The following is a 13,048-nucleotide window of genomic DNA, read 5'->3' on the forward strand; positions in this document are numbered from 1 at the left end:
GATAGGCCAACGATGATCAATGAAGACCACTGAGGCATGATCAATGGTCCAAAAGAAGTTTTTCCTTACTTAGTCATTATGAGCCAGGAATTTATAAGGTTGTCGCCACCTAGGGTGGGCAGTCCTCTATTTTAGATATGATGGACATGGGTGATGTAATTTATATGCTCGGATGTACGATCCTTAGGGATTGTTTTAGGAAAATTCTCGGTTTGTCTTCGATGACTTACATAGAGAATATCCTAGAATGATTCTAGATGCAAAATTGCAAATCCATTGACTTACCTATCGGTAAAAGCCAGAGCCTTAGCTATTAAGTGAATCCTCGGATTGTCTTTGGGAGAAACATATGACCTATATTCCTTGATCTTTTTTGTTGTGGGAGCCTGAAGTACGCTAAGGCATGATAAGTGTTATCTTTGGTAAATGGTCAACTGAGTTATTTAGACATTGACCATGCTCATTAGATTGTGGATAAAATGCTTTACTAGTAGTATATTAATTTGCTTCTTGTAAGACTCAATGCGCTAGTTGGGCGCATCCAGAATGAACGCAAATTGGTCACCAAAATATCTTCAGAGAGGTTATTGCGCAAGAGGTAGTGATCTTAAATCAATTCATGTGAGGCGCACATGGCGGATTCCGTTGTATATACTTATCGCAAGAGGTGCTGATAAGGCTTATGTTTGGAATCTAGAATTATGATCTCGAATCACTTCATGTGAGGTGCACATGGTGGATTCCGTTGTATATACTTATCGCAAGAGGTGCTGATAAGGCTTATGTTTGGAATCTATAATTGCGTAAGCTGTGGTCAATTTTTTTTTAAATCGATCACTTATTTTGAGATGATGGGATGTTGACACTATTATGGTTTGTGTCATAATGATTAGCAGATGATGATGTCAGCAAGCAAGATTGGCTCACTCACACGAGCAATCGCCCTTGGCACTTGGGAGCGAGCAAGGATGAGACTAGTGGTTTATTTTTATTTAGAGCCAAAAGAGGCTTAAATAATCCACTATGCATGTCGCCTTGGTTACAACCAAGATGAGGTCGTGTTAAGGACCAAACATGGATGTTAGTACCCACTTTCCATGTTGTGCCTGTTATGATTAGCTAGATGTGAGATCTCATTTGGCGCCTAGAAGGCGAGCAAATAGAGAATTCGGGTTAGGCGCTAGAAAGCGACTAGACTTATATCTATACGGTGTATCGAGGATGACGTCACTCTTTTGGAAGAGTTACTCCATCGTAACATATATTCATACTATATGTGTTTGGCGACTGAGTAATGAGGTGAGAGAATGGATCCATGTTTCCTCACCGTGTGAGTCTTACGTGTCATTATTGATATGACTTTCATTTATGTACCCTTTTGTGACTTTTGACTATGTCATAAGGTAAGGGGTTGATGTTCTGCTACTTTGGTATGTTGCCTGCGGTCATGTATGATTCGGCCTTAAGGGACATCACTGGGAAAGCGGTCAATCCTAAACTAAATGGCATGAGGGCAAAGGGAAGATCATCTAGTATTACACCACTGTTGTATATTCACTGCCGGCAACTCACATCGCTCTGTATGAGAAGCAGATTGAGTGTGAATATATGCAAGAATTGAGAGGGTCAAACATACTCTTTTGAGGGATTAGAGATGTTTTTTGGACCGGTGTAATTAGATGGGTTTGGGGTATATGAGACACTATTTCTGTTCTTTTTGGGTTGATGTCTCTATGCTGGCTCATTTTGAGTTTCTAGTATAGAGCTCCCACATGCAGGTGTTCTCAGTAGTCGCACGGTGCAGTGGCTAGTATGAGATTGTTTATTTTTTGGGGAGATTGAGATAGAGATATGGCAGTGTCATGCCAACTCATGTCCGAGTGGAAGATGTTAGAAATTGAGCGCCCATGTGGCATGACCCTTAGAACCTTTTGAACCTTATCCATGTTAGTTTGAATTTGAATTCAAAACTTATTTGGATAACCATTCAGGATATCTATATCTATCATATCAATAGAGATGGATAGATAGATATTAGTTATATATCAGATTATATGGTTAATCTAAAGATATACGTATATCAGATATACGTTATGTGGTTTTTACCCATAACCTTCTTTCCCAGACTCTCTCTCCGACTCTCTCCCAGAAAACAACGATCAAGCCGTTTTGCACTGTGACTTGTGTGGGTGATACTCATTTTGTAGTATCACTCCACTGCTGGGTTCGTTAACTGATCATATTTTGGAAGCACATGATTTACCCACGAGGTTGTGTCATTAAGGTATGATCCAAATTATTTTTATCCGCTGCGTTAATATATAATGTTTTATGATTTACAGTATCCGTTTAACAAATGCTACAGCAGTTCAAAGCAGTACTTTGATTGAGATTTTGGAAAATTAGACAGCATAGACACAAGAAAACAATTTTTCCAATTCATGCCAAGGCTAGAGCTGAAACATGCTACAGCCATCATGGTTCAAAGTAGCTCTTGGTCTTTGTCTAGGAGCAAATTGGTATGATTGGTCATGATGTGTTGACTCCATGTAGGGTAATACACTGCAATCGAGGTTCAAGAAAAGTAGAAAGAATCTTAACAAATTTAGAATTATCAAGCAAAATACAATGGATCCATAAAATAAATCAAATATACAATAAAAAAAATATGACTGTAAAAAGAAAATGAGGGCCACTCATCTACTATGATGTTAGTTGACAATTACGTAATAAATATTGATGCAATCCAGAAATGCATATGGTGCAAAACCAGCAAAACAGAGTTATGGGACTCATCTAGAAACAGCAAATCCAGAAATTTAGTTTATATTATTCACTTTCCCTTATTTTTTCCTTTCCCTTCACCAGTTCTCCCTCAAATGCTTGATCCAAACACAGCGTTGATGTAATTTTACATAGGACTGTACAAAACTCTCTTACTATTTCACCTTAGTATGTAATGGAACATCCTAAAAATTTTAGGGGAAACCACTGGAAACATTTTGGAAATGTCTAGAACCTTCAGGAAAATTCATTGGGAACTTTTGAGAAGAAAAAAAAAAAAAAGACCTGCTAGGAAAAGATGAGGAAAAAATTATGGGAAATGTAGTTAGTGGGTTTTTCTTTTTCTCTATGGTCTTGAAGCCTTTTTTGAGAAGATGATACATGACATTTTTAACAAGATTCTTTAATTGTTCCCTTAGTTGGACTAATCATTATAGTTCTTGTGTGTTCCATTTTATTTATCAAACCTTTTCAGTAGGTTTTTTTAAACTTTTAATATAATTTCTTATTTCTTCCTGGTTTGGTGGTTCCCATTCCTTATGTGTGTTTTAATCATGTTTTACTTCATTTTTCTCAATTTTTAACTCTTCTATTTCTCTCTGTGGCAATAAGAACCTAACTGCTTCATGTGCCTTACTTAGGTTGTATTATCAACATTTGCAGTTAATAAGCATTTCCTCATTGTGGTCTGGCATTGACAGTTTGCTATTTTCAATGTTTGCTCTCAGGGAAAGTATGTTACTAGTAGAAACTTAAGTCTCTATCGTGAGCTTGAGAGAAATTTGGCCATGAAAGTTGAAGACGGTGAAACTGCAGATACATTCATTATTAGTGGAAGGGGTACTTTGCATATTACCATATTGATAGAGAACATGTAAGTTTTAAGTATAAGCTATGCTGTGACTCTTATTTGTATTGTTCTGAACTTGCATATTTTGGAAGGGAAGGTTATGAATTCATGGTGGGCCCACCAAAAGTGATCAATAAAAGGGTTAATGACAAGTTGCTGGAACCTTATGAGGTGATTTTTCTTCTATTTTCTCTTTTGTAATAATATAGAAAAGGACGGAGATGTGTATGCTCCCAAACTTTATACTGATATGCTTTAATGTTATTCTAACGGCATGCTTGTGTGTTCATGTTGCTTTTCGTTTCCCTCCTTTCCTTTTTAAAGAGTTTATAGAATACTTCAAATGGTTATGTTCAATGTTAGGGAACAGGCCGGAGAGTTCTCTCTTATCTCTTTTCTCTCTGTTCTTTCAAAACCTAGATGGAGGCAGGCAGGATTGATCTTAAGTGTCCAGTATAACTAGTAAGAGAGTACTTCGTTGGCACCTTCAAGTCAGAACATTCATCAGTATTGTTTATATACCTCTGAAGGCCCATCTAATTGCCTTTTTTTTTTTAGTAATCGGGTATCATCTAATGGCCTATTAATGGCTGAACATATCAATTGCTCTGCACATATATGATTATTCTTGTATAATCAACCGATTGAAGCAACAATTTTGATTACACTAGCTGAAGAGGACATGATCTTCCAATCCTAGCGTGTGTTTTGAACAGATTGCCACTGTGGAGGTGCCAGAACAACACATGGGACCTGTTGTTGAACTTCTTGGTAAAAGGCCTGGGCAGATGTTTGAAAAATAAGTCCAAAAGCCACTTTTTTCACACTTAAGTTTAAAAATAAGTCATCGGGGGCCAAAATCTTATATCAGTCACGAGAAGGCCCAAGGAACACATCAAACACCTGGGGAGGGACCAATGTAAGTTATGGAAACTTACGGAACTAGCGCGGGACTCCCGACTTCAAAACTAAGTCAAAAAATGCATTTTTTTCACCTTTGAGCTTGAAAATAGGCCATCGGGGGCCAAAATCGTGTAATAGTCATGAGAAGGCCCGAGGAACACCTCAAGAGGAACCAATGTAAGTTGTCGAAACTTAAAAAACTATCACGGGACTCTCGGTTTGAAAATTAAATCAAAAAAGGCATTTTTCTCCCACTTAAGCTTGAAAATACACCATCAGTGGCCAAAATCATGTAACAGTCATGAGATGGCCCGGGAAACACCTCAAACACCTTGGGTGGAACCAATGTAAGTTGTGGAATCTTACAGAACTGGCACGGGACTCCCGGTTTGAAAACTAAGTCAAAAAATGCACTTTTTTCACACTTTAAGTTTGAAAATAGGTCATCGGGGGGCCAAAATCGTGTAACTGTCATAAGAAGGCCTGGAACACCTTAAACACCTCGGGATTGACCAATTTAAGTTTTGGAAACTTACGGAACTAGTACGGGACTCCTGGTTTGAAAACTATGTCCGAAAAGGCACTTTTCTCACACTTAAAGTTTGAAAATAGGCTATCGGGGGCCAAAATCGTCTAACAGTCACGACGAGGCCCAGTGAACACATCAAATAACTCGGGAGGTACCAATGTAAGTTGTGGAAACTTACGGAGCTAACACGGGACTTCCGTTTTGAAAACTAAGTCGAGAAAGACACTTTTTTCACACTTAAGCTTGAAAATAGGCCATTGGGGGCAAAAATCGTGTAACAGTGACGAGAAGGCCCAAGGAACACCTCAAACACCTCGAGAGGGACCATTGTAAGTTATGGAAATTTACGGAACTAGCACAGAACTCCCGGTTTGATAACTATGTCAAAAAATGTACTTTTTCCACACTTGAGCTTGTAAATAGGTCATCGGGGGCTAAAATCGTGTAACAGTCATGAGAATGCCCGGGAACACCTGAAACACCTCAGGAGGGACTAATGTAAGTTATGGAAACTTACAGAACTTCAACGGGACTCCCGGTTTGAAAACTAAGTCAAATAATTCAATTTTTTCACACTTAATCCTGAAAATAGGCCATCGGGGGCCAAAATTGTGTAACAGTCATGAGAAAGCCTGGCGAACACCTCAAACACCTCGATAGAGACCGATGTAAGTTATGGGAACTTACAGAACTAGCACGGGACTCCCGGTTTGAAAACTTTCCAAAAAGACACTTTCTCACACTTAAACTTGAAAATAGTCTATCAGGGGCCAAAATCGTGACGAGAAGGCCCATGGTACACATCAAACACCTCGGGAGAGACCAATGTAAGTTGTGGAAACTTAAGGAACTAGCACGGGACTTCCGGTTTGAAAACTAAGTCGAAAAAGCCACTTTTTTCACACTTAAGTTTGAAAATAGGTCATCGGGGGCCAAAATCGTGTAACAGTCACGACAAGACCCAGTGAACACATCAAACAACTTGGGAGGCACCAATGTAAGTTGTTGAAACTTGCGGAACTAGCATGAGACTCTCGGTTTGAAAACTAAGTGCAAAAAGAAACTTTTCTCACACTTAAGCTTTAAAAAAGGCCATCGGCGGCCAAAATCGTGTAACAATCACGAGAAGGACCAGGGAACACATCGAACACCCCGGGAGGGACCAATGTAAGTTTTGGAAACTTAAAAAACTCACACGGGACTCCCGACTTGAAAACTAAGTCGAAAAAGACACTTTTTTTTATAGTAAAGCTTGAAAATAGGCCATCGGGGGCCAAAATTGTGTAACATTCACAAGAATACCCGGGAAAAACCTCAAACATCTCGACAGAGACCAATGTAAGTTGTGAAAACTTACAGAACTAGCACGGGACTTCCGATTTGAATACTGAGTCGAAAAATGTACTTTTTTCACACTTAAGCTTAAAAACAGGCCATCGAGGGCCATAATCGTGTAACAGTCACGAGAATGCCCAGGGATTATCTCAAACACCTCGGGAGAGACCAATATAAGTTGTGCAAACTTATAGAACTAGCACGGGAATTCCGGTTTGAATACTGAGTTGAAAAAGGCACTTTTTCACACTTAAGCTTTAAAATAGGCCATCGGGAGCTAAAATCGTGCAACAGTTACGAGAAGTCTCGGGGAACACCTCCAACACCTCGGGAAGGACCAATGTAAGTTGTGAAAACTTACGGAACTAACTCGGGACTCCCGGTTTCGAAAAATGTACTTTTCAAACACATAAGCATGAAAATAGGCCATTGGAGGCAAAAATCGTGTAATACTCACAAGAAGGACCGGGGAACACCTCCAACACCTCAGGAGGGACTAATGTAAGTTGTGGAAACTTACGGAACTAGTACGGGACTTCCGATTTGAAAACTAAGTCGAAAAAGTCATTTTTCTCACACTTAAGCTAGAAAATAGGCATTCGGGGGACAAAATAGTGTAACAATCACGTGAAGGCCCAGGGAACACCTCGGGAAGACCAATGTAAGTTGTGAAAACTTACAGAACTAGCATGGGACTCCTGGTTTGAAAACTAAGTCAAAAAATTCAGTTTTTTCACGTTTATGCTTGAAAATAGGCCATCGGCGGCCAAAATTGTGTAATAATCATGAGAAGGCCTAGGGAACACCACCAACACCTCGGGAGGGACAACGTAAGTTTTGAAAACTTATAGACCTAGCACAGGACTTCCGGTTTGAAAACTAAGTCGAAAAAGTCACTTTTTTCACACTTCAGCTTAAAAATAGGCCATCGGGGGGCCAAAATCGTGTAACAGTCACGAGAAGGCCCGGGGAACACCTTCAACACCTCAAGACGGACCAATGTAAGTTTTGAAAAGAACTAGCACGGGGATCTCGGTTTGAAACTAAGTCCAAAAAAGCACTTTTCTCACACTTAAGCTTAAGAATAGGCCATCGAGGAACAAAATCGTGTTACAGTCACGAAAAGGCCCCGGGAACACATCAAATACTTCGGGAGTGACCAATGTAAGTTGTGAAAACCGACGCCGTTTGGTGATTTTGGAGCGTCAACACCTCAAATTTAAGTTTCTTAAAGAACTAGTTTGCCTAGAGTGAAATCCGGTTCTAACTCCCAAATCGGGAACCGATTCGAGTCTCGTCTTCTCCCACAAGTCTCTCGCGCCTACGCGGTCGTGTGTGCCAAGTTTCATCCCAAACCGTCGTCATTTTGGTAATTTTGTGTCATCAACACATCGAATTCAAATTTCTTAAGGAATTTATTTGCCTAGACTAGAATCAGGCTCTATCTCCCAAACCAGGAACCAGATTCGAGCCTCGTCTTCTCCCATAAGTCTCTCGTGCCTAGGCGGTCGTTTGTGCCAATTTTCGTACCAATCCGATCCTGTTTGGTAATTTTGGGGCGTTAATACATCGAATTCAAGTTTCTTAAGGAACTAGTTTGCCTAGAGTAAAATCTAGCTCTAACTCCCAAACCGGAAACCCGATTGGAGTCTCGTTTTCTCCCACAAGTTTCTCGTGCCTAGGCGGCCGTGTGTGCTAAGTTTCGTGTCAAACCGACGCCGTTTCGTGATTTTGGGGCATCAATACCTCAAATTCAAATTCTTAAGGAACTAGTTTGTTTAGAGTGAAATCCGGCTCTAACTCCCAAACCAGGAACCCGATTGGAGTCCTGTCTTCTCCCACAAGTTTCTCGTGCCTAGGCGGTCGTGTGTGCCAAGTTTCGTGCCAAACCAACGCCGTTTGGTGATTTTGGGGCGTCAACACCTCGAATTCAAATTTCTTAAGGAACTAGTTTGTCTAGAGTGAAATCCAGCTCTAACTCCAAAACCGGGAACCTGATTGTAGTCCCGTCTTCTCTCACAATGTGTGGCAAGTTTCGTGCCAAACCGACGCCGTTTGGTGATTTTGGGGCGTCAACATCTCGAATTCAAGTTTCTTAAGGAACTAGTTTCCCTAGATTGAAATCCGGCTCTAACTCCTAAATCGGGAACCCAATTGGAGTCCCGTCTTCTCCCACAAGTCTCTCGTGCCTGGGCAGTCGTGTGTGCCAAGTTTCGTCTCAAACCGACACCTTTTGGTGATTTTGTGTCATCAATACCTCGGATTCAAATTTCTTAAGGAACTAGTTTGCCTAGACTAGAATCCGGCTCTAACTCCCAAACCGGGAACCCGATTCGAGCCCCGTCTTCTCAAACAAATCTCTTGTTCCTAGACGGCCGTGTGTGCCAAGTTTCGTGCCAAACCGACGCCATTTGGCGATTTTGGGGCGTCAACATCTCGAAATCAAATTTCTTAGGGAACTAGTTTGGCTAGACCGCAATCAGGCTCTAACTGCCAAACCGGGAACCCAATTGGAGTCCCGTCTTCTCTCACAGGTCTCTCGTGCCTAGGCGATCGTAAGTGCCAAACTGACGCCGTTTGGCGATTTTGGGGCGTTAACACCTTGAATTTAAATTTCTTAAGAAACCAGTTTGTCTAAACCGAAATCCGGCTCTAACTCCCGAACCGGGAACCCGATTTGAGCCCCGTCTTCTCCCATAAGTCTCTAGTGCCTAGGCGGTCGTGTGTGCAAGGTTTCGTGCTAATCCAACCCCGTTTAGTGATTTTGGGGCATCAACATCTCGAATTCAAGTTTCTTAAGGAACTAGTTTGCCTAGAGTGAAATCTGGCTCTAACTCCCAAACCGGGAACCCGATTGGAGCCCCGTCGTCTCCCACAATTCTCTCATGTTTAGGTGGTCGTGTGTGCCAAGTTTCGTGCCAAGCCAACGCCGTTTGGTGATTTTCGGGCGTCAATACCTCGAATTCAAATTTCTTAAGGAACTACTTTTGCCTAGACCGAAATCCGACTCTAACTCCCAAACCAGGAGCCCGATTCATGCCCCTTCTTCTCCCACAAGTCTCTCGTGCCTAGGCGGTCGTGTGTGCCAAATTTCGTGCTAATCCGACCCCGTTTGGTGATTTTGTGGCATCAACAATTCGAATTCAAGTTTCTTAAGGAACGAGTTTGCTTAGAGTGAAATCCGGCTCTAACTCCCAAACCGGGAACCCGATTGGAGTCCCGTCTTCTCCTACAAGTTTCTCATGCCTAGGTGGTCGTGTGTGCCAAGTTTCGTGCCAAACAGACGCCGTTTGCTGATTTTGGGGCGTCAACACCTCGAATTCAAGTTTCTTAAGGAACTAGTTTGCTTAGAGTGAAATCCGGCTCTAACTCCCAAACTGGGAACCCGATTGGAGTCCCGTCTTCTCCAACAAGTCTCTCGTGCCTAGGCGGTCGTGTGTGCCAAGTTTCGTGCCAAACGGACGCCGTTTGGTGATTTTGGGGCGTCAACACCTCGAATTTAAATTTCTTAAGGAACTACTTTTGCCTAGACCGAAATCCGGCTCTAACTCCCAAACCAGGAACCCGATTCAAGCTCCGTCTTCTCCCACAAGTCTCTCGTGCCTAGACAGTCGTGTGTGCCATGTTTCGTCCTAATCCGACCCCATTTGGTGATTTTGGGGCGTCAATATCTCGAATTCAAGTTTCTTAAGGAACTAGTTTGCCTAGAGCAAAATCCGGCTCTAACTCCCAAATCGGGAACTCGATTGGAGTCTCGTCTTCTGCTACAAATTTCTCGTGCCTAGGTGGTCGTGTGTGCCAAGTTTCGTTCCAAACCGACGCCGTTTGGTGATTTTAAGACGTCAACACCTCGAATTCAAATTTCTTAAGGAACTAGTTTTCCTAGAGTGAAATCCGGCTCTAACTCCCAAACCGGGAACCCGATTGGAGTTCCGTCTTCTCCCACAACTCTCTCGTGCCTAGGAGGTCGTGTGTGCCAAGTTTCATGCCAAACTGACGCCGTTTGGTGATTTTAGGGCATCAACACCTCGACTTCAAATTTCTTAAGGATATAGTTTCCCTAGACCGAAAAATCCAGCTCTAACAACCAAACCGGGAACCCGATTCTAGCCCCGTCTTCTCCTACAAGTCTCTTGTGCCTAGGCGGTGGTGTGTGCCAAGTTTCGTGCTATTTCTACCCCGTTTGGTGATTTTGGGGCGTCAACACCTCGAACTCAAGCTTCTTAAGGAACTAGTTTGCCTAGAGCAAAATTCGGCTCTAACTCCCAAATCGGGAACCTGATTGGAATCCCGTCTTCTCCCACAAGTTTCTCGTGCCTAGGCGGTCGTGTGTGCCAGGTTTCGTGCCAAACCGATGTCGTTTGGTAATTTTGGGGTGTCAACAACTCGAATTCAAGTTTTTTAAGCAACTAGTTTGCCTAGAGTGAAATCTGGCTTTAACTCTCAAATCGAGAACCCGATTGGAGTCCAGTCTTCTCCCACAAGTTTCTCATGCCTAGGCGGTCGTGTGTGCCAAGTTTCGTGTCAAACCGACGCTGTTTGGTGATTTTGGGGCATCAACACATCGAATTCAAATTTCTTAAGGAACTAGTTTGCCTAGACCAACAACCGGCTCTAACTCCCAAACCGGAAACCCGATTCGTGCCCCTTCCTCTCCCACAACTCTCTCATGCCTAGGCGGTCGTGTGTGCCAAGTTTCGTGCTAATTCTATCCCGTTTGGTGATTTTGGGGCGTCAGCACCTCGAATTCAAGTTTCTTGAGGAACTAGTTTGCCTAAAGCAAAATCCGACTCTAACTCCCAAATCGGGAACCCGATTGGAGTCCCGTCATCTCCCACAAGTTTCTCGTGCCTAGGCGGTCGTGTGTGCCAAGTTTCGTGCCAAACCGACGCCGTTTGGTGATTTTGGGGCGTCAACACCTCGAATTCAAGTTTCTTAACTAGTTTGCTTAGGTTGAAATCCGGCACTAACTCCCAAACCGGGAACCCGATTGGAGTCCCGTCTTCTCCCACAAGTCTCTCGTGCCTAGGCTGTCGTGTGTGCCAAGTTTCGTCCAAAATCGACGCCTTTTGGTGATTTTGTGTCATCAACACCTTGAATTGAAATTTTTTAAAGAACTAGTTTGCCTAAACCAGAATCCGGCTCTAACTCCCAAACCGGGAACCCGATTCAAACCTCGTCTTCTCCCACAAGTCTCTCGTGCCTAGGCGGTCGTGTGTGCCAAGTTTCGTGCCAATCCGACCCCGTTTGGGGATTTCAGGGTGTTAACACCTCGGATTTAAGTTTCTTAAGGAACTAGTTTGTCTAGAGCAAAATCTGGCTCTAACTCCTAAACCTGGAACTCGGTTGGAGTCCCGTCTTCTCCCACAAGTTTCTCGTTCCCAGGCGGTCGTGTGTGCAAATTTCATTCCAAATGGACGGCGTTTGGTTATTTTGGGGCGTCAACACCTCGAATTCAAATTTCTTAAGAAATTAGTTTGCCTAGAGTGAAATCCGGCTGTAACTCCCAAACCGGGAACCCGATTGGAGTCCCGTCTTCTCCCACAACTCTCTCGTGCCTAGGCAGTCGTGTGTGCCAAGTTTCATGCCAAACCGACACCGTTTGGTGATTTTGGGGCGTCAACAACTCAAATTTAAATTTCTTAAGGAACTAGTTTGCCCATATTGAAATTCGGCTCTAACTCCGAAACCGAGAACCCGATTGGAGTCCCGTCTTCTCCCTAAGTCTCTCGTGCCTAGGCGGTTGTGTATGCCAAGTTTCATCCCAAACCGACGCCTTTTGGTCATTTTGTGTCATCAACACCTCGAATTCAAATTTCTTAGGGAATTAGTTTGCCTAGACCAGAATCCGGCTCTAACTCGAAAATCGGGAACCCGATTCAAGCCCCGCCTTCTCCTACAAGTCTCTTCTGCCTAGGCGGTCGTGTGCCATGTTTCGTGCCAAATCGACGCCGTTTGGTGATTTTGGGAGCGTCAACACCCCGAATTCAAGTTTCTGAAGAAACTAGTTTGCCTAGAGTGAAATCCGGCTCTAACTCCCAAACCGGGAACGCGATTGGAGACCTGTCTTCTCCCACAAGTCTCTCGTGCCTAAGAGGTCGTTTGTGCCAAGTTTCGTGCCAAACCGACGCCGTTTGGCGATTTTGGAGAGTCAACACCTCGAATTCAAATTTCTTAAGGAATTAGTTTGCCTAAAGTGAAATCCGGCTCTAACTCCCAAACTGGGAACCCGATTCGAGCCCCGTTTTCTTTCAAAAGTCTCTAGTGCCTAAGCGGTCGTGTGTGCCAAGTTTCGTGCCAAACCGACGCCGTTTGGTATTTTGGGGCGTCAACACCTCGAATTCAAATTTCCTAAGGAACTAGTTTGCCAAGACCGAAATCCGCCTCTAACTCCCAAACCAGGAACCCAATTCGAGCCCCGTCTTCTCCCACGAGTCTCTCGTGCATAGGCTGTCGTGTGTGCAAGGTTTCGTGCCAAACCGACGCCGCTTGGCGATATTGGGGCGTCAATACCTTGAATTCAAATTTCTTAAGGAACTAGTTTGCCTAGACAGAAATCTGGCTCTAACTCCCAAACCGGGAACCCGATTAGAGCCATGTCTTCTCCCAAAAGTCTCTTGTCTCGTGCCTAGGCGGTCGTGTGTGCC

The 13,048-nt window shown here is 43.2% G+C and overlaps 2 protein-coding genes across 19 annotated transcripts in view; one reads left to right on the forward strand and one right to left on the reverse strand.

Annotated features, from left to right (window-relative positions):
• LOC114316730 (putative elongation factor TypA-like SVR3, chloroplastic) overlaps positions 1-13,048 on the forward strand; it is a 112,445-nt gene that overhangs the window by 90,114 nt on the left and 9,283 nt on the right. For 6 of the 18 annotated variants that reach the window (XM_082873942.1, XM_082873941.1, XM_082873943.1 and 3 more), the window contains exons 8-9: positions 3,513-3,658; positions 3,727-3,805. In XM_082873942.1, the coding sequence (XP_082730068.1) occupies positions 3,513-3,658; positions 3,727-3,805 (225 nt within the window). Of the gene's footprint in view, positions 1-3,512; positions 3,659-3,726; positions 3,806-4,350; positions 4,453-13,048 lie in introns of those variants that run through there. The other 12 variants (XM_082873940.1, XM_082873956.1, XM_082873957.1 and 9 more) reach the window with 6 other exon arrangements.
• LOC145789298 (putative elongation factor TypA-like SVR3, chloroplastic) overlaps positions 2,285-13,048 on the reverse strand; it is a 54,244-nt gene continuing 43,480 nt past the window's right edge. The window contains exon 10 of the mRNA XM_082873964.1: positions 2,285-2,562. Coding sequence (XP_082730090.1) covers positions 2,483-2,562 — 80 coding nt within the window. The 3' untranslated portion in view covers positions 2,285-2,482. The remainder of the gene's footprint in view (positions 2,563-13,048) is intronic.

Source organism: Camellia sinensis, chromosome 6 (genome assembly GCF_055761805.1).
Source record: "Camellia sinensis isolate YWXY chromosome 6, ASM5576180v1, whole genome shotgun sequence".
NCBI lineage: Eukaryota > Viridiplantae > Streptophyta > Magnoliopsida > Ericales > Theaceae > Camellia > Camellia sinensis.